This window comes from Carex rostrata, chromosome 2 (genome assembly GCF_964058835.1).
Source record: "Carex rostrata chromosome 2, lpCarRost1.2, whole genome shotgun sequence".
Classification (NCBI taxonomy): domain Eukaryota; kingdom Viridiplantae; phylum Streptophyta; class Magnoliopsida; order Poales; family Cyperaceae; genus Carex; species Carex rostrata.
Genome location: NC_135919.1, coordinates 6,939,525 through 6,960,671, shown reverse-complemented (window position 1 = coordinate 6,960,671; position 21,147 = coordinate 6,939,525). Strand labels below are relative to the sequence as shown.

The 21,147-nt window shown below is 32.8% G+C and overlaps 3 protein-coding genes and 1 long non-coding RNA gene across 5 annotated transcripts; 1 reads left to right on the top strand and 3 right to left on the bottom strand.

The window, feature by feature from the left end:
* Positions 1–1,551: 1,551 nt before the first annotated feature.
* LOC144571956 (homeobox-leucine zipper protein HOX19-like) lies at positions 1,552–3,474 on the top strand. The gene is made up of 3 exons (XM_078321353.1): positions 1,552–2,356; positions 2,606–2,685; positions 2,886–3,474. Exons 1-3 carry the CDS (start codon positions 1,913–1,915, stop codon positions 3,184–3,186), a joined length of 825 nt encoding a protein of 274 aa, XP_078177479.1. The 5' UTR covers positions 1,552–1,912; the 3' UTR covers positions 3,187–3,474.
* Positions 3,475–9,576: 6,102 nt separating this feature from the next.
* On the bottom strand, positions 9,577–11,145 carry XTH10 (xyloglucan endotransglucosylase/hydrolase 10). The gene is made up of 4 exons (XM_078321343.1): positions 10,931–11,145; positions 10,727–10,827; positions 10,428–10,621; positions 9,577–10,075 (listed from the first exon to the last, which is right to left on the bottom strand). The coding sequence occupies exons 1-4, from the start codon at positions 11,112–11,114 to the stop codon at positions 9,673–9,675; spliced, it is 882 nt and encodes a 293-aa protein (XP_078177469.1). The 5' UTR covers positions 11,115–11,145; the 3' UTR covers positions 9,577–9,672.
* A 2,531-nt stretch (positions 11,146–13,676) lies between these two features.
* LOC144549363 (uncharacterized) lies at positions 13,677–15,373 on the bottom strand. Its single transcript, XR_013509655.1, has 2 exons — positions 15,285–15,373; positions 13,677–14,332 (listed from the first exon to the last, which is right to left on the bottom strand). It is a non-coding gene; the product is annotated as an uncharacterized LOC144549363 (long non-coding RNA).
* A 1,423-nt stretch (positions 15,374–16,796) lies between these two features.
* On the bottom strand, positions 16,797–20,650 carry LOC144571933 (inositol-tetrakisphosphate 1-kinase 1-like). 2 transcript variants are annotated; one of them, XM_078321328.1, is made up of 10 exons: positions 20,153–20,650; positions 18,701–18,782; positions 18,583–18,615; positions 18,384–18,504; positions 18,156–18,248; positions 17,959–18,078; positions 17,706–17,879; positions 17,540–17,595; positions 17,354–17,438; positions 16,797–17,262 (listed from the first exon to the last, which is right to left on the bottom strand). In XM_078321328.1, the coding sequence occupies exons 1-10, from the start codon at positions 20,416–20,418 to the stop codon at positions 17,168–17,170; spliced, it is 1,125 nt and encodes a 374-aa protein (XP_078177454.1). In that variant the 5' UTR covers positions 20,419–20,650; the 3' UTR covers positions 16,797–17,167. The 2 variants fall into 2 exon arrangements, with proteins under 2 accessions (XP_078177454.1, XP_078177458.1); XM_078321332.1 differs by having other exon boundaries at positions 17,715–17,879; positions 20,153–20,647.
* Positions 20,651–21,147: the final 497 nt, after the last annotated feature.

The window sequence follows — 21,147 nt, the reverse complement described above, 5'->3', positions numbered from 1 at the left end:
TATTTTGTTAAATGTGTGGACCAAAAATTATATGATTTTTTTTTTTTATGATAGTTTGTAGGCTCTATATTCATTCTCACACACAGAGGCAGATCCATCATGTAACCGGGGGGGGCAGCCGGTCTTCCTGGATTTTGAGTTTTTGTGGTGATCGATCGGTACTGATCGACTTTGTCGTCCTCTGGAAAATTTTTTGCCCCCTTTGGATATTTAATTTGTAATTTGGGTTAAATTTAGTGCTAAGATCAAAATAAATTTCTTGAATTATGATTGGTAATTAAAATTATAAGTTAAACCATCATAAATTATAAATCAGAGCATTGAAAAATATAAGTCAAAGCATTATTTTTTTTATCAAGTATCCAATTAGTTAATGGGTTTAAATCCGATTTGATATTTTTTTTGTCCTTCCTGACGAAAATCCTAGATTCGTCCCTGCTCACACACCCAGTCCTCTCCTAGCTAGGAGGATAATGCCTCTACCAGCTACAATAAGTAGCAGTGACCAAACAAAAAAACTAACATATACTTGTTTTAAAAATTATGCAAGTATATATATTTGAAGTAGCAAGTATTTTTTTCTCTTTGTCCTTTTACATTATTGTTATTATATTTTAACAAAAATTTAAAATATATTTATTCAATTCTAATCAATGGAATTTTCAGTTTTAATCATATACATCTTGATTGTTAATATCATCAAGAGTATACAAAAAAATATTGCTAGTAATTTTGGCACTATACAAAAAAAATATTGCTAGTACTTTTGGCAGTGGTGATAACTTTTAGATATTGTCTATTTTTTTAGTACAAATATATTTTTATAGAAAGAATGTCTCACGATTTTTGGCCAATAATTGTTGGGTGATTACATAATTAATTCTATCATTGTTCTAATTCAAAAGAAATTGGAGGATATAACAATATAAATTCATACAGAGAGAAAGTTGACTATTTAGTTGGATTAACATATATATTACAGTTTTTTTTATAGACTCATGCATGAAATTAGTCAAATAAAAATTTAGAAAAATCAATATATTTAAGACCTAGAGTATATAATACGATCACATATAAAAAAATGCTTTGATATTAATTTTTTAAATATAATTTTGGGTTGTAGTTCATAAAAAGTTTGTTCAGTACATTCAAAAAATGATGATCAATTGACTCTCATTTATTTTGAAAATTTTCGTACTTGTACACAATTTTCTACATAGCATAGGATAAAATATTATAGATACGGTAATATTGGCTCCCATTTAAAGTATGAAATTTTTTTATAATTGACTATATTCATATTTGATCTCCATAACTTAAAAATCTTGCTCCACTCCCGTCTGTAATACATATTTTTTTTTTCCTTCAACTTTATTTTTAAATTTATCATGAAATAAAGGTCTTTGGAAGGCCTGGAGTACCAAATCAAAAGATATAATATAATTTGTGCATTAAATGGTACAACTAGTGTACCTCATAAATCATCACCTCCATGTGAATCCACGTAGTCGCATCCTTAAAAGAGCCTTGCTTCTGCACCTCCTCTCCCTCTGTTTGCTTTTGTGTTCAGGAACCAGAGAGAAAGAGATAGAGACAGAAAAAGTATGAAAAAAAAATATATATAAAGAGAATTGAAATAAACAAAAGTGTAGTTGACATTTGTCAACCTTGGTACTCTGTTCCTATTTATATATACATGAGACATACCCACTCAAATCCTTTATCCCCTATATACATTCTCTCATCATATTCATAGCATTTCCTTCCCTTCTCACTCATTCCTTCCCTCTACTTCACTACAATCATAGGCATCTCTCTTTCTCTTTTTCTCTCTTCCCTCTATAAATCTACTGAGATATAAAAATATAGAAGCACACGAGCTAGGGGAGATATATAGATTTGTAAACAAAGCATGGATAAAGCCCACCAAGAAACTTGCGTCGATACCGGTTTAGCCCTTGGATTATCAGTGAGCGGAGCAAGCATACCGGCAGCGAAGAACAACTCAGTCCCTAAACCTAATTTGAACGAACCATCGTTAACCCTAAGCATCCCCGAAATCATGCACACCAATCTACCGAAGCTAGAGCTGGAGATTTCCAAGCATAGTACTTTCACCGGCACCACGCGCGTACCTTCGCCTCCTCACAGTGCAGTCACGGCTTTTTCGGCAGGGTACATTCATGGAATGGTCAAGAGAGAAAGGGAAACTGCTGGAGAGGCTTTGTCTAACAATTCTAATTCGCGTGCTAGTGAGGAAGACGATGATGGCAGTACGAGAAAGAAATTACGGCTCACGAAAGAGCAATCTGCTCTCTTGGAGGATAGGTTTAAGGAGCATACTACTCTCAATCCGGTAGGTTTAAAGAAACCTTTTTATTGTAAATTTATCTCTGATTTGTAATAAAAAAAAAATTCAGATTTTTTCATAAAGCAAAGATTGACAAAAAAAAAATCAAAGAAAAGAACAGCAAAGTATTGTTAAAAATGTTTTAAGTTGGATTGCTCTGTATTGTCTAATTAAGTTCATGAACTATTGTTAGTTTATTCTTCACTTACACTATTTTTTTTTTTTTTTTTTTTTTTGTGGGTTAATTTGGAGTAGAAGCAAAAGCAAGTTTTGGCAAAGCAGTTGAATCTCAGGCCAAGGCAAGTAGAAGTATGGTTCCAAAATAGAAGAGCAAGGTTTGAATTTAATCTTAAACTAATTATGATATTCCATGTTTTCTACCAAACTATCATTCAAGTACTTACAACTTTTTTTAATTTCAAATTATTTCACCCCTTATATATGTTTTTCTGTCATATTATTCATTATCAACATATTAAAATATCCACTTCAATTATACATATTAATTTGTTATTTCATTTTTGTCCAAACACAGAACAAAGCTGAAACAAACTGAGGTAGATTGCGAGTTCCTGAAACGTTGTTGCGAGACATTAACCGAAGAAAACCGGCGATTGCAAAAGGAATTGCAGGATTTGAAAGCTTTAAAATTTGCACCACCACCTCACTACATGCAATTCCCGGCCGCAACACTTGCACTATGTCCTTCTTGCGAAAGGATCGGAGGAGCAGGCGGTACGGATTCACAAGACCGAGACGGGTCTAAACCCGGCAGTGGATCTGCCCCATTTAAATCACATTTTTACAACCCTTTTACCCATTCAGCAACCTGTTAGGTGGGAAAGAAAAGAACTGATGAGAAGAAATTAAGAAAAGGAGATAGTCTTAGACAAAACAAAATAGATTACTCACAACCTTTTAAAATTTTCTTTGTTAATAGTTTGAGGAGTTTGTTGAAATTTTAGTGGGGTTAGTTTTTAATTTCCTTTTATGTCCTTTAGTGGGCTTTAATTAATTACTTAATTTGCTTCTCCCTTATTTTATTTTATTGGAGAAGTCCTTTAATTTGAGGGTTTAGAATTGATAAAAGGTAATTTCTAGGTAGTGAAATAATTAGTTTTAATTAGTAACAAAATTGTTTGGGTCTGAGATTATATTTGTATGTAATTACTGTGAATTAAGGAATTAAGAAACATATATATTTGCTTGCCTTAATTTGTTGAGTTTTTCCCTTTATGGTTCTACATAAATTATTACGTATGTTTGTAATATGTTGCTATGCTTAGAATAAATATCCATCAAAGGATTCTTTGCCTCCTTAAATTAGACTTCTTTAGTTGATTTTTTTTGTGCTCCAATCACTTGACTTCTTTTAATTAATTTTCTATATATAAAGTTATTTTGGCAGCTTATGCTGGTGTATTAATTTAATTTATATATTATTGGGTTACTTACTTTACTTTAACTTATCATTTCATGATTGTAATTATTGGAAGAGCAACGAAAGGAAACACATCACGTGGATATGTCTACAAATAGTTAGTTGGATAATTGGAACGAATCATGATATTTATATAATTGTGTAGCGGGTCAATTCCTTACATTTATTTACCCGCTACATGCACAATATTTGAAAGTGCGGTAGAGAAGAATGAAACAGTAAGTAAGGCAACTGGTTACTGGTTAGAGAAAGAGCGTGCGGGACAAGGAAGGAATGAAAGAGAAGGATCCTTCAATAATCACACAAATTGGTGAGAATTATTGGGAATCCAGATACCATATCCAAAAATAATGGGACGAGGTCGTGCATGGACTAGGTATACTTTAATTGCCACTTGCCACCCTCTCCATATCCATATATATATATATATATAGAGTACGGCTAACGCGCTTCCTCTAGCATATGGGCCGAAATGCTTCCGGTGGAAATTTGAAATTTCAAAATCCAAAAAGTCGATCTGAACCGTTCATCTCCTTCTCCATATTAATATCTGCTTGGAGACCAAATTTTACATTTTTCTGAAATTTTTTACTATTTATTAAGCCACTTTGAAAATCGCTGATCCAACGGTGGCTTAACAAAACAGTAAAACCATTGGATCAGCGATTTTCAAAGTGGCTTAATAAATAGTAAAAAATTTCAGAAAAATGTAAAATTTGGTCTCCAAGCAGATATTAATATGGAGAAGAAGATGAACGGTTCAGATCGACTTTTTGGATTGTGAAATTTCAAATTTCCACCGGAAGCATTTCGGCCCATATGCTAGAGGAAGCGCGTTAGCCGTACTATATATATATATATATATATATATAGGGTGGCTAATATCAAAACGTTTGCACCATGCCTCCCGTGCAACCAAGTCATTTTTTAATTTTTAAAGTTCAAATGATCGATCCGAACCATTAGATGTGTTCTCCATATTAAAATGTGCTTGGAGACCAAATTTTACATTTTTTGGAATTCTTTTACTATTTATTAAGCCACTTTGAAAATCGCTGATCCAACGGTGGCTTAACCAAACAGTAAAATCAGAAGCTACCGGTCAGCGATTTTCAAAGTGGCTTAATAAATAGTAAACAAATTCCAAAAAATGTAAAATTTGGTCTCCAAGCACATTTTAATATGGAGAACACATCTAACGGTTCGGATCGATCATTTGGACTTTAAAAATCAAAAAATGACTTGGTTGCACGGGAGGCATGGTGCAAACGTTTTGATATTAGCCACCCTCTATATATATATATATATATATATATATAGAGTACGGCTAACGCGCTTCCTCTAGCATATGGGCCGAAATGCTTCCGGTGGAAATTTGAAATTTCAAAATCCAAAAAGTCGATCTGAACCGTTCATCTCCTTCTCCATATTAATATCTGCTTGGAGACCAAATTTTACATTTTTCTGAAATTTTTTACTATTTATTAAGCCACTTTGAAAATCGCTGATCCAACGGTGGCTTGCCAAACAGTAAAAATCAGAAGCTACCGTTGGATCAGCGATTTTCAAAGTGGCTTAATAAATAGTAAAAAAATTCAGAAAAATGTAAAATTTGGTCTCCAAGCAGATATTAATATGGAGAAGGAGATGAACGGTTCAGATCGACTTTTTGGATTTTGAAATTTCAAATTTCCACCGGAAGCATTTCGGCCCATATGCTAGAGGAAGCGCGTTAGCCGTACTCTATATATATATATATATATAGCTAGTCCACCTCTTTGATAAGCTTAATTGGTTCATTTCTTTATAATTTATTTGGTTTTATTATACTTTAACATTTTGCATTATGTATAATTAAGTGCAGTTGATTAGATCTAATGAGCAAATTAATTAGTATGGCAAGTTTGTAAAGGTCTCACAGTCTCACTTGAGGTTTGGTCGTCTATGGCTTATGTCAGCCTTTTCCATCTAATAATTAATCTTGAAGGATAAGAAAGACCTAACTGATTTTGCCATCACTCATTGTTTAAACATTTTTTTTCTGTGGCTTTCTCCTGTGTATCTCATCTTATAACGAACCACTTTTGAAAAAAAAAATAAACAACCATGTTTTTGTCCTACTTGATAAAAATATATAAAAATTGGTACATCACTTTGATGAAAAAAATAAAATGAAGGACCAGTAGCACTACCACGCAACACGAAGGTGTTGGAAGGTTAGAGCCACAAGAGATCGGAGAAGTATGAAGGCGGGGGTGGGGTGGGTCCCACAGACAGGAGTCTAAGGTAACAAAATTTGGTATGATGGAGGTGGTCAATCGGTGTTCCCTATGGTCCCTGCAGGAGGAGTTGCGTTTGGATGGCCACAGTTTTATAAAATATATATATATATAATTAGTTTGTCGACAGACATGTCGTCGTAATTTTCACGGTTTCTGGGCGGTGATTGATTATGATTACCACTGATTGCTAGAGGAAGACGAAGCTTCCTCCCAGTTTACATGATTGCTGCTTCAACATCTTCTCTTTCCTCCTATTCTATAAACCTTCCTGTACCGGGTCATCTCCTTTTCCTTTTAAAGACCCGCTACGGGTATGGATACATAGAACCTGAGGTGTGTGTTGAGTGGGATATTTTTAGGTGATAATGCCAATTTTGGTAGATGACTTATATTATGGACAAGGATATGATGGTGTTGTGTATAAGAGATGCGTTGGTAGAAAGTGACGCCTGCGAGTTACAGCGCAACACTGTTATGTATTATTAATTAATATATATAGAGTTTCACTAATATTAAATCGATTGATTCTGAGATTTCATACAACTCAGACCTTTTTTAATTTTTAAAGTTTAAAAAGTGAATTTAAGCTGTTAGATGTGATCTCTATATATATTAAAATGTGTGGAGACCAAATTTTACAATTTTTTTTAATTTGTTCACTATTTATTAAGCCACTTTGAAAATCGCTAATCCAATGGTGACTTAACCAAACAGTAAAATCATACTGGATCATTGAATCAACGATTTTCAATGTGGCTTAATAAATAGTAAAAAAATTCAAACAAATGTAAAATTTAATCTCCAAGCACATTTAATATAGAGGTCACATCTAACGGTTTGGATCGATTTTTTAGACTTTGAAAATTAGAAAACGACTTAGTTGCACAGAACCTCAGAAACAATCGATTTGAAATTAGCCAACCTATATATATATATATATATAATAAGAGGAGGGATCAAGTTACAACATTTTTTGAGTTACAACAAGTTACAACAAGCATTTTCTACATTTTGAAAGTCCAAATCATCGATCCAAACCGTTAGATGTGATCTCTACAATAAAATGTGCTTGGAGACCAAATTTTATATTTTTTTGAAATTTTTTTACTATTTATTAAGATGGGTACAAAATTTAATGGTCTGAATTTGACTAGTTTTTGTACCCATCTTAATAAATAGTAAAAAAATTCCAAAAAATGTAAAATTTAGTCTCCAAACACATTTTATTGTAGAGATCACATCTAACGGTTTGGATCGACGATTTGGACTTTCAAAATGTAGAAAATGCTTGTTGTAACTTGTTGTAACTCAAAAAATATTGTAACTTGATCCCTCCTCATAAAATAAATAAATACTCCCAAGTATTTCTCTATATGGATTTTTGGGTTAACCTTTTTTAATATCTCTTTAATTAATTATACGATTTCACTTTTTGTTCCCCATCATAATATCCCTGCACGGCTGCACCTCTCAATAAAAAAGATAATTGTCCATGTCAGTGAAAATATATTATATATATCCATACAAAATTATCAATCAAAATCAAAATGCTGGCAATATATGTCGGCCAAAAGTGTTGTCCACCTTAGTGATATTTGAACTAAAATTACCAGATTGACACAAATGAAAATAAAGTGTGTAATTGGGTTCCTGTTAAAAATATTTGAACAACTTTTATAAGATGCAGATTATATATATATATTCAGTGTCAAATTCCTACAACTCAGAAAATTTGAAAGTAATTGGTCCATATAACGTTTTGAATATTAGAAATGTCAATTATTAGAATTTTAAAACCATGCTCCTTAATTAAATCAAAACACGTGGTTTCTGTATGTAAAAATCAAAACATGTACAGTTCTTTGACCTTAAACTGTAGGATGTAATTAAGTTGGAGCGTGCGTGCATTTGACTGGCAGATCGCAGAATCATTACCTTGCAATTTGTCACAGCATGCGTAGGTGATTGTGAGATATATATATATATATATATATATATTGCCAACAAAGAAATTTCAAGCAAATAATCTTCAAAAAAAAACAAAAATCTCTGATCTTCTTCATGATTCCAACGGTCAAATAAAATACAAATTAAGTTTGAAAATTAAATTGTGGCAATAAGGACCGGACCGGACCCGTGATTGGGTGAATAAATTAAGTCACACCAATGAAATGAAGTAACGAACCAAGATAAATTATAAAGCTACGCCTAAAATATTAAATGTGCACGCTTCACAGATTGCATCACTAAATGCGCCTCATCTCCTCCATCTGCTCATCTCATCTCGTGGATATATATATATATATATATGATGCATTTGTACCAAACCGAGCTAATCGCCTCAAGCGCAGCTTAATTGTACATATATATATATAGCATGCAAGGCGACCCCACATCACGTATATACAATTGGTCTCATAAGAACTAATTGTATGTATGTATTCATAAATTCGACAACTCATCGCACCAACTGAATTGGATATATATAAACAGCAATTAGGATAAAGACGATCAGAGAGGAGAATTTACGAGTGCTTGCTGATGCATTGTACCTTTTGCACACAGATTAGGTCATGTTTAATTTATTTCTGAATATAGTATATATAGTAGAGATGTTTTAACAAACTTTAATTTACAAGGGAGCTTAATTATGCTAATCTTTAAACTAAAAAATATTATTTAGATTGTTAGAATTTAAGATGGAATTTGAAGAAAAAAATATTTTATTGATTGATTAATTTTTGTATTACGTACAATGGTTTATATATACTAGTTTGTAATTATGTTTGCTACTAGCCGTTGTAGGCTTCCCTAATTGACGCAATCTCGGTCCCGAATCTTGACTCTACTAGTGACAAGTCTCGAAAATGATTTAGTGAAAATTAAAAACAAAGAGTGCTAATTTATAATACAGTCATCGTAATAAATTGGTATGAGTTTGGATTCAGGATCAGGCCATTGATTGGGGTTGGTTTTGGTTTTGGTGTAAATTAATTGGGTTAAGTCCGGAATTTGAATGTTTAAAAATCTATTGTACTGACCAATTTATTGGGCTTGAAGCCCAATTCATTTAAATTGCTTAAAGCCCGTTTCATTAGGAAACATAATCGGCTAGAAGTGTTACATCCAATTCAAAGCTTTAGAAAACTTGTCTCACCTCAGCATAGTTTTTACATCCTTCTACAATACATTATACATATCACCGACTCAAGGTATCATTCTGGGGCATAATGGTGGGGGTGCAAACGGATTGGATATTATTTGACTGTATCTTTATTTGAAAATTAGATATGGATATCTGATATCTGAATATCTATACGGATATGGATATAGTTCTAAATTTTAATTATCCAACTGTTAAAACTTTTTCTTGTGCGAATCTCAATAAAGTAAGTTATTTATGCACAATTCTTAACAAAGGCCAATTATTTGGATTAGAATAACAACAGATTTATTTCCATCATCATTATCTAGTGACAACGACACACCTCACATGTAAAAAATTTCTTTATTTTACGAACAAAAAGAAACAACTTTTTTTTCTTTCTTTTTTTTTCCAAGCTAGCCATTGCTTATAGAACTCTTACTGTTTTTAGCCTTTAGTACTTGGGAAGTGAGCATTCTTTAGGTACTCGGCCTTGAAATCTCTCGTAATCTTGGCAATAATCATAGACCATATGGTATTTTCTGGCCCATTTGAAAAGCCTTCTTTGGGCCCAATTCAAAGTATTGAATCTAGGCCGATTCCACCAATAGGAATTGCTCCCCAATCTACAATATCTAGGGTTTCCCTTCCAAACACAAGCATCAATTTTATACTCCCCAAATGTAGCTATGAAAGGACCCTTTGAAAAGTCAACTTTGTCGAGACCGCCACGTGTCGCCCAATCGCCACCGTTCCATAGACTCACTTTAAGAGACATTGGTTGTCGTATAGGAAATGCCACACCTTTGTCTACATGGTTGCGGTACACTCGAACAGGGACCCAATCCACCATGAACCTATAATAATAATAATAATAATAATAATAATATAAATAATATAAATAATATAAATAATTAAGGAACAAAACATAACATTAGGATTTTTTATTTTGTAATAGACTTTTAAGGCCCATTAAATTTCTATTTCTTCTTTTGGGCCTATTTTAAAGCCTTCTTTTATTCATCTTGTAAGCAAAGCACATTTCAAGCCCAAAATTTTAAATGCTAGTTTATCAAAGGCTTTACTGGGCTAGTTTATCAAGCTCTGAGAAATTCGATTTGTTATGACATAGTATTTGTTTACTTTTGAAGAAAATTTGAAATATGTTGCTCAGGAGCAAAGAATAAGAAAAATTGACACATTACTTACACTATCTGATACACATTCCAAAGGATAGTGTAGGTATGAAACTCCTTAGTTGGATCAAACCATAGATTTATCCTCTCTTCTCTGTTGCCGGATCCATTGGTATACACATTTGTTTGCAAAATGTACGGTTGCCCCGTAACATTTCCGAGAAATTCAAAATCTATTTCATCTCTGTTTGGATCGTCGGAGCTCAGCTACATTAATGGAAAAAACCACACAAACTTAATTATATGCATATTTTTATTAAAAAGCTAATTAAATATACTAATGCATGAATGATTTAACTGTTGTTTACTTACATAGAAAGCTAGCACTGTGCCTGCTGAATAGTCTGGTACTAATTTAATTTGCATATCAATTTCTCCAAACAAGAACATCTCATTCGAACCAAAAGCTGAGCCTAAGAATTTGAAGCCACAAAGTATGAATATTAATTAGATATCATTTTTCTATACATTTTGTAAAAACAAAGAAGGCTTACAATATATTTAGAAGCTAATTACCTGATTGTTGATCAAGCTTTAGGCTTGTTGATCGTCCATCGGTGGAGGTGTTTACATTGTTAGGAGACCAAGTGATGTGGAAATCATGGTTGTAGTTCTCATTGGAAAGAAGAGAGGCAAATGCGAGTCTAGCAAAAGAAAACCAAAGTAACAGAGTGGCTTTTGTGCATGTTATATTTCTCATTTTATGTGGTCTAAGACCAAGGGAAGGTGTTGTTTTTGAAAGAGATTTGAGGAGAGCAGGTCATGTTTTATACTGTTTTGGATATATATTTGGGTATAATGAAATGTGTAGTGTGAATTCATATTTCTGTTGTGAAGCAAGAATTAAATGCCTTTAGTCTGAAGCAAAGGAATGTCTCTGTTTATGCGCCATGGCAATGTCAGTATGGATTGGTAGAAAAGTAATTTCATTTAATATAACAATCTAAGGGTAGAAAAGTAAAGACATTTTAAATGAAAAAAAAAAGAGCGTAAAATATTTTACATTTTATTTTGTTAACTTAAAATTAGCAGTGTAGGCGCATAGCATTAATTAGTGAAATTTCAACAGAAAGAGAATTAATTTATGAAGAAACTTTTTTTGAGATAAACATAGAAAAAAAAAAAATGATTCGTGTACTGGCACACAAATTGTGCTTCTTTTACTTGAGTAACAAGCTTATATATAAGAATAAGACCGTACAAATATAACATGCTATGCTCAGAAAGAGCATTGGTGATGAGTTGGCTATTTATTCTTGCCTCCATCGACTGTGCTATGCTTTATAAACGAACATTTCACTAATTCGGAACAGTAATTTTATAAGGGTAAAGCTGCAACTTTTTATAAAGGTTGAGGGCTTAAAGCAAAAACTTATAGAAGTGTGAATTATTTGCAGGGTTCTAATTAAATAGCGCTTTATAGTGCTACTATAGTATTTTCGGACTCAGGGGCGGATCTAAGGCTTAATTAGTCAAAGGTGGCCAAGCGATCTCTATGATTTTAAAATTTTAATTATACGTATAGAAATTGAATTGAATTGAATTTTTTAAACTGTTTATATAACCTAGCCACCCTCAATAAATGACATATATTTAGTTGTAGCCTTGTGGTTAAAGTTTTATTTTATAGTTGAGAGGTCTTGGATTCAAATCTCACTCACCACAATTGTACATTTTAATTTTCAGCCACCTCTATCAAAATTTTCTAGTTCTGCTCCTATTCGAAACATAAAAGTTATGACACTATCGGTGGTATAACACGTTATAGTGGTGCAATATAACAATAGCGTCATTTTTCCGACCATTCCACTATGACGCAATAAACGCTATTTAAACCTTTGATTATTTGTTTAGTGAGCGAAACCTAAAAAGATGTATGCAATAAAATTAGACAAAAACAAATAAGCTAGAGAATCATATTTAATCTAATAACTAAGATAATATTTTTATGAGTTGTATGTTAAAAATACTAAGATAATTTTTTTATGAGGAGTCGTATGTTCAAAATCTAGTAGAGATATTTAAAGAAAATCTAGACAATAAGTTAACTAATTAAATAATTAATGGAAACAACAATCGCTATTGGCCACTAATATTCAAAAATATAATTAAATAAGTTAACTATTAATTAAATAATTAGTTAAGTAATTTGTAACTAACAGAATGAGCAGATAAAAGAATTACTGTTTTTTCTGCAGAATTAGTAAAATAATCCAAAAAAATATAACAAAGATAAAGATGTAGAATATAATTGAGGCATAAAATTAATGGTGCATTTTAACCCTACTCATGATAAAATGTAAATTTAGTCTGTGTACCTCAAAGAAATCTTCAAAATATGATTCAGCAATAACCCTGCAAAATATAAATATCACTGACACCCCTTCAATAGAACTAAAGATTTTGAAATGTCGATACTTCCACAGAATTAGTGTACAACATAACTGCTATATTTTTTTTAATTAGAAATTTAGAGGTCACGTCTCCGGATTTCATTAATTTTTGGACACTAGAGGTGTCAAGTATTACAGGTTAAAAGTTCAAAAAGGAAAACAAACATAATTTACAAAAAAAAAATATAAAACAAGTAGAAGAAACATAAGAAATAAGAAATGGCTCAAGTGACAGTCATTATTTATTGTCCCAGCACTTTGATGATGTTGCCCAAAATCAGACACTGTATTCAATCTTAATTTGCACAAGGAGTGGCTGCAGTGTTTGATTTTTCGCATATGAGTAGGTCCGATGGACATCGGATCTATTGTTGGATTTTTGATGGACTTTAGAACTGTCTGATCTTATTAATGATCTATGCGCTTCGTTTTAATATTCGTATGCGTCCGTTTTAATTTTTGTGTATATGAATCTTAAAACATATCTGACGGTCTTGGAACTCATCAAACTTAAAAGTAGATCCGATGCCCATTACTCCGCTCTAGTACAAAAAATCATATTTAAGTGGATGGTGATCAGGTGATGTGAACTTATATATTTAATATTTATAAAGGCTTGCCGAATAATTTAAGGCTTTTGCACTGGTATGAAATTAATTCCTACTTGAAATAAAAAGATTGGTCAATATATAATTTATGCCTTGTGCAACACGTTTCTTACTCGTTCCTAAAATTTGCCAATTCAAATGTGAAGTATTTCAAAGTATTAAGTAGACAAGTATCTTTCAAAACTATTAACTAAATAGAAAATTACATTAATTTTATTGGATCAATCCCCTCTAATTTATATATTACACACCTGCCCCTCCCCTGTTCTGTTTATCTGTTGCATCTTCACCATGAATATTTTCTTTCAAATTAACCAACAATACATTTTCATTTTTATCTACATCCTCTATCTTCTTATCTGATTTATCTGAGAAAGTTATTCCCAAATGTGAAATGTTCTTCTTCTGTACATCAGTTTGATTGATAGTTCCATTACCCAAAATAATATCAAATTCGGTTGCGATTTCGCTTGATAATTCTTCTTTAATTCCCGTAATTTGGTTATCATGAAGCACCGCACTCGATGCGTCGTCATCTTTAAAGCTTCTCTCTCTAGCTTCATTCTCTTTGATTCTCTTCTCTCTCTCTTCTTCCTCTGAATCATCTCTATCTTCATCATGCATTGTATCGACTATTTTTCTCTCAATATTATCTCTAGTTTCTTGTACCATTTTGTATTGCTGGCGTGCTATAACTTGCATGTAACCGTCGACAATTGCATTGGTATCATAAGTGTATGTGAGGTGGTAGAGAATCCAAATGGTAAAGGCAAGTATTAGAGAAATATGAAGAGCATCTTTTGCTATCATGCCTCTGTATCTGTTGTTTCCACTAGATATATGTCTCAACATTTCCTTTGTAGACAAATAATTTATTCTCTATTCAGGCAAATGATTTTGTAACTATGTGCCCCAGTCTGAGAATTAGGAATAATTAATTAGTACAAACAAAATAAAATCATGTCAAAAGCATATATAAAGCGAGGAGAGATTCAGTTACACTCTTTTTTGGTGACATCGAATTACACCTTATATTTTTGAAGTTTTCAACGTTCAAACAGTTGATCCAAACCGTTCAACATAATTGATATATTAAAATGTGCTTGCAAATCAAATTTTACATTTTTTTTTTTAAATTTGTTTACTATTTATTAAGTATTTTACAAAATCGTTGTTTTCAGTCAATTGAATTTTAATTTGTACATATCTTAATAAATAGTAAAAAAATTCAAAAAAATATAAAATTTGACCTACAAGCACATTTTGATATATCTATAATGTTGAACGGTTTGAATCGACTGTTTGAACTTCGAAAATGTAGAGTGTAATCTGGTATCACCATAAAAGGGTATAAGTGGATCTCTCCTCATATTAAGTACTTAAAATTTGAAAATTATCATATCATCATATGTCCTATCAAAACCATGCAGGATATGAAAACATAGAGGATAAAAAATGCCTTCTTTTCCACACTGATCATTGAAATTTTAGCTTAGCTTTATAAACAAAAATTAAACTTCCTCAAAAGCTATAAAATGAACAACATGTCTTGGTTTTTATGCCAAGCAATCAAACAATTTGTTTCTCTAAAAGCAATCAAACAGTTACATAGCCATGATATGAATGTTAATTAGAAGAAGACAATGAACCATGAGAAAAGATCAGGAACAGAGATGCATAAGCGTCAGATATCAAAATATTAGTCCCATAATTTTACCTCAAAAAACAAAGAGGACCATAAATTTAATTTGCTCTGTTTTTTTTGTTTCTTTAATTATTTATATATTTACCAACATGGAAAAAAAAAAAAGTACAATATATTTGACAAAAAGTAAATAAATAGAGAAAGGAGGTTACGAGGAAACAAACCTAGAGAAAGGAAGCTCCGTTAACCTGAGAGAGAGAGAGAGAGACTACTTGAGTACTTGACAGCCTCAGCCTCTGTCAAGATTTCCGGGAGAGAGAGAGAGATTGTTTCGTCAGGGAATTGAAGAAGGTAGAACTAACTTGTAAATTAAAATATAACAATTTTCAATTATGCATAATAGTCTTGAGTTGCATCAGAGCTCGGCCAAAATCAGGCCAAACACATCTTGACCTTTTCAAAGTCAATTAATTATATCTATGAAGATTGAAGACAGGTGGAATAGACCAATCACCAATCAATATATCTACCAATTTTTTGAAAATTCTGGAATGTCCAACCTTTCTTATTTATTTAATTATTTCGGTCAAATTTATAAAGAAATTATAATTATAATTTACAACAACAGAACTCTCGCGTTTTGTCCCCCAAATGTTTTGGTATTTACATTTCTGGTACTTTACTTCTCAACATGTATTAAATATTGGCCCAAGGCCCAAGCCCAATGGTTTTTAACATCCAAAAGTACGATGAAAAACCACATCATCATTTGTTGCGTTACTCTGGGTTGCCACGTGGAAATGGGGCTCTTATGGCGCCCCAATATCATCATACTTTTTTATGAATTTCTGTCAACTTTTAAGTAGGTTGATAATGATATGTGTAATTTGATGGAAGAAGATTGTTTAAGACCACATGAAAAATCTAAGAACAACATTTAAGACAACAGAGTGCAATTCGTTCAATGGTTGTTCAATTTACTGGCCCAAATTAGATTTTTATACTTGATGAATAAGTTCGAGAGAGATCCTGCTGAATTAGTTATTGTGAAAATTGAAATTATTGAATAAACCTAGATACCAACAAAAAATTTCCAAAACACTAAAAAGAAATAAATTCACATCTCAAATTAGGAATACAATAATATATTCTGTTCTAAATCAATTAATTATTGATTTTAGAAAAGAAAAATAAAAACAGAAATATGCATGAAAAACATGTATGTTTGATCCATGTTTCTTTCATTTTGCAAATAACCAGTTTCAGGTTCAAACTTAGTGGTCAAGTTCAGCCTCAGTTTGTTAAACTTAGAATGTGCATTAGAAAGATTCATGACAATTTTTGAAGTCACTTTAATAATAATAAATCAGAAATACTTAGAATGGGCCTATTCAGGCTGGGCCCTTCATTAAAACTGACAAGGTTTGGCCCGCTTTTAAGTGTTTCATTTGTTGATTTGGTCTCACTCGGTAAGCCCAATCTGCATATCTGGCCCATTTCCTCCCTCTCATAACAATTAGCAGTGCACCCTTAAAAAACTGGCAATACCAACAGTAAACATAGGAATCAGGATTCAGGACCACCTTATAGTACAATCTCAATGAAAATAATACCCAAAAAAAATACCAGAACATAACTAATTGTCCTGTAAACGCAAGATTGTAGCAAGCAAAATATTTAAAAAAATATAAAATAATCTAACAAGAGAGTGGGCCAAAAGTATAAAACGAGCAATTAGGTGCAAAGAAGGGAGCTTTCTATTAAAGAACTGAGAGAACATAGAAGGGGATATGGATTTTCTTTTTTCTTTTTACACAATAAATGCCCCTCACTATGAGGCAACTCTAGATAACAAGGTAAAACTAAAAAGAAGATAAGCTTTACAAAGAAGACCGTTAACAGGTCGGGTCCCTTATATTTGATGCCGGGACCCGACTCAATAACTACCCGATTAATATGGTAATGGGGCTGCAGGATTAACACCCCCCCCCCCCCCCCTCCAAAACCTATTTACATCACTAGTTAGACGGTCTTGGTCACTTATCACTCAATCTCCCTCTCTCTCTCTCTCTCTCTCTCACTATACCAGTCAGAAAAAGGCTCCACTTTATGCGCACAGTGGGTGCATCTTGTACCTGTTTGGTACCACTTTAAGCAGGAAGTCAGTGAATATTTGCTCATATCCAGGCATTTTCCCAAAACCTACCAAAGGCCAAAAGTAAACAGCTTAAATAAAAACAAAGTTGAATGGGGTAACCAACGGTAACAGTGCTTCTGAATCATGGAATGGTACCTGGGAAGTAGTTGATGTCAATGACATAGAACTGGTCTTTGGTACCATACTTCCGAATCATGTCTAAGTTGAACAATCTCAATCCCTACATCAAACAAAAAACAAAAGAAGCATTATTCATGTAGAACGATGAGAGAGCTCAAATGAAAATTTAATTAAATTAGGGTTTCTTTGTTATATGCGTACCAGCCTACGGCGAAGCTCCTTAGCAAGACTCTCCAGCAGTGACTTAGGTGGAAGCTCTTTTCATTAAATCAAAACATAAAAATTAATTCAAATATAACAAAATTCACTGCATTGTTAGTTGAATTTAGGTAACAGAAAAAAAGAAAAGAGTTAACAGGTAACCAACCAGCAACACCTGGTTCAAGGTTGGCCTCATCAGCGGATGCAGCAGCACAGGAAACCCTAGGAAACCGACTTACGCCTTTCTTGCAAAGGTCGTTTTCGTCCACATTAGTTAAAGACTTCCGCCGTACCACCTTTATCGTGTCCCCCACTATGTATACCTTGAACATAACCCCTCCTATTACCCACAAATTCAATACAATTATTTCAATACTCTGCTAACGGTTTTAAGCAATTCTTCGAAGAAAGGATTATACCATGACTGATAAATTCTTGAAGAACAAGTGGAGGATCCAGCAAGGAGAGAGATGATAGGTCAAATGCCAGAGAGAGCTCATGAGACTTTGCCGTACCATCAATAACCAGAGGTTTTGCCACTACAAAAGAAATAATGTATGTTAAAATAAAATATAATCCAATTTTATAAAAAATAAAGAAGGTACTAAAATGTTACCTATAGGAAAAGATAAACCAGCTTTCTGGACCTCCATTGGAATTGAGAAGGGATCACCCGTCACAACTAGCTGCTTCGGCACCCCAACTTTACCTACCAAAATAAAGCAAAACAATAACTAATACTCCCAAAAAATTCGCCAATATTGTTCTTTCTCACTTGGTAAAATTCATCCCCTGGTACATATTTGTAAACTTTTTCAAAAGATCCTCAGTTCATATAAATTACCATAGGAATTGGAAAGATTGAGGGCAGCGACTTCCTGGAGCATTGATTGGCGATTGTACACGCTTTGAATTGCATAGGGCGGGTCAAGGACGGTTACCTCCGGGTGCTCCTCTTGAAATCCCTACATTAAAGAGAATTTTAGATCCCAAAATAGCAAGAAAAGTAAGCAATTAAAATTTGCATAAATTTATAAAGATACCTCCAGACTCTGTCTCCACTCTTGACCAGTTAACTAAATTTGAAAAATAGAAGCGTTAAATTCAAAAATAAGATCGTGACAACGATCAATTAAGCTGTAACTTTTAAAATTTGCGTACCTTGTGCAAAATCACATCAAATGGGCCTTGTTCGGAAAGAGGGCGACTGTGGTCAATTTGCACAAATGAAATGCCCTTCTTCCTGAAATCAGTTGTATCATGCTTTAATATAATAAAAAGTTTTTTCACAGTGAAGAAAATCCAAAATGTTTCTTAAAAATTGTCGTCAGGCGTAATTAATGTTTGAATGAACCATAACTTAAGACCACAAGTTGTGATTTAAATGCAAGGCTTATAATTTTTTAAGAGAGTGGTCAATGATTGCAATACTGATTTGGTCCACTGAGGATCATACTTACCAAAATTGCGTCCATGCCAGCAATTTAATATAACTAAAATTCAATTCTTTCTGTGATTACAGAAGTTAGCTAGTTTCAATGGAAACTGGTTAGGCTTTTACCTCACTCTAATAAAAAAAACAATATCAGAAGTTAGAATGCTTAATTCAAAACCTCTAATGGACAAGCTCTCTCCTACATGAGAAACCCAAGAATTTGTTGCAATCCCGGGGTTCACAACATAAAATTTATTTTAAATTTTGGGTAATTAAATAATAAAATGCATATACATAACCAAATTAAATCTTTCGTAAAAGCATAGGAATATCCCAACTGAAAACCAAAATTCCAATAATATAGGATAAGTATAACCAAGTTGGCGAGTTAAAACTTATATAATGTACTTTCAAATGCCTATATCAAAACCATGCAAGGTCAACTTAAATATAAAACTGAGAGATGAAACAGTTATTTAGCGGTTAAGCAATCAACTACTTGTATGATTTTACAATAGAGGTCATCCCTAAAAAGAATATAATGAAACATGCATTCCTGAAAAATATATTTTATTTATGTGAAAAGAATTTATGCATGCTGGTTTTTTAATAATTAAAAAATAAAATTGGACTGAACCAGATTGGAAAGCAATGCAAAAGTATATCATAAAAAATAGAACTTGTGCATGCGATTCATGAAAATATCTCATATAGAAGGGACTGTACACATTATAGAAATTACTGACATGCATATGGTTCTCAAAAAGTATAAAAAGAAAAAATCTTAAGAAAATTTGGGAAATATTTTTATTATGAGTTGAAAAGATGTGAACTGTGATGCTTTGGCCAATGAAAATTTATAAAAGTAACCATCATTTTCAGGGTTATTTTCAATTTTTTCAGGCAGCAAAAATTATATTAAAATAAGATCAACACAGGAAAACGAAAACGACATCTGTTAATGTAGTAATTTCAAGAATTCTTTTTGAGGCATGTTAAACATTTTCCAGAAACATGCACAAGATAAAATTTACCTAACACTCTTTGGAGATCATTCAAAATGAACTTTTAAAGTCAATAAGCAACTCAAGGGCACAAATGAGATTTATCACATTTTCAGGGGCACTAAAGAAATTTCACATTTTTATTATTATTATTCAAGAATCTCCATTAATTACCTCGCGAGAGACAAAAGCTTGGGTTGCAGAAAGCTCTTGACCTTCTTCTTTGTCAGAGCGAACCCGACCACAACCTTCTTCTCCGACTGACCCGCCGCACCGGATCCCGGAATGACCCAATTCTCTTCCGCTACATCAGATCCCCCAAACACGACCTTCTTCTCGTCTGGTCCTGCCACAGCTGATCCCAGCGCGATGGTCTCTTCTATTCCCATCTCCTCCATCTCACCTCCTCTCACCGCCGTCAGGTCTCCGATAAACTTCATTGAATGCAATCACTCAAACAAAAACCCTAGAATTTGGGCCACAACAAAAACCCTAAAAAAAAACCAAGAACTTCTCAATTCGCTCTCTAAACAATCTCAAGGGAAGGTTTTGTTCTCCCTCTTACAAAACTAAACCAATATATTGAGAAAATGTCGATGGATTAAACTATCTCGAGAAAGCGAGAGGAGTTATAAATACATAGGAGGAGAGATTTTAAGTGCGAGAGAGGAGGCCACAGAGTGTGGGGGGAGATGCTATTTGTAGGCGAGAGGAGAGGAGAGAGAGAGGCGGTCTGAGCGTTGTAAATATACCAATAATGGGTTTCCTTATTTTCGGTAATAACGAATATGCCACTGATCCACTTTCGAATGCCAGTGTTGCTTCGGGTTCTTAAAGAATTGCACCCGAAAAATCAAGGATGATAAAATATATAATATGAAATTTTTTAGGAAAATATATGAAATTTTTTGATAAAATAAAATTTTAATTTATTTTTTTGTTAACTTAACATAATATAATATGCCTCATTCATTGTTACAATAACAAGTAATCTTCAATTAACATATTGTCATACAAAAATGTCTAATTGATTGATTGTATTACTTATTCTAAATTTCACACTTCTAGAAAGACTAAATAATAATATAACATATATTGTTTTGTATACTTCATAAAATAATTTTGACATCTTGAGTTTATATATTTGTCATACAAGATATTCCATCTTA

Excerpts from the sequence above, each read along its gene's own strand:
- LOC144571956 (XM_078321353.1), top strand. The coding sequence starts at position 1,913 with ATGGATAAAGCCCACCAAGAAACTTGCGTCGATACCGGTTTAGCCCTT. Across the intron at positions 2,357-2,605 it reads AGCATACTACTCTCAATCCG|AAGCAAAAGCAAGTTTTGGC; the intron begins GTAGGTTTAAAG and ends AATTTGGAGTAG. Across the intron at positions 2,686-2,885 it reads TTCCAAAATAGAAGAGCAAG|AACAAAGCTGAAACAAACTG; the intron begins GTTTGAATTTAA and ends GTCCAAACACAG.
- LOC144571933 (XM_078321328.1), bottom strand. The coding sequence starts at position 20,418 with ATGAAGTTTATCGGAGACCTGACGGCGGTGAGAGGAGGTGAGATGGAG. Across the intron at positions 18,249-18,383 it reads CAATCTTTCCAATTCCTATG|GTAAAGTTGGGGTGCCGAAG; the intron begins GTAATTTATATG and ends TTATTTTGGTAG. Across the intron at positions 17,439-17,539 it reads AGGAGCTTCGCCGTAGGCTG|GGATTGAGATTGTTCAACTT; the intron begins GTACGCATATAA and ends TGTTTGATGTAG.
- XTH10 (XM_078321343.1), bottom strand. The coding sequence starts at position 11,114 with ATGAGAAATATAACATGCACAAAAGCCACTCTGTTACTTTGGTTTTCT. Across the intron at positions 10,622-10,726 it reads GCACAGTGCTAGCTTTCTAT|CTGAGCTCCGACGATCCAAA; the intron begins GTAAGTAAACAA and ends CCATTAATGTAG. Across the intron at positions 10,076-10,427 it reads TGGAATGTGTATCAGATAGT|GTTCATGGTGGATTGGGTCC; the intron begins GTAAGTAATGTG and ends TTATTATTATAG.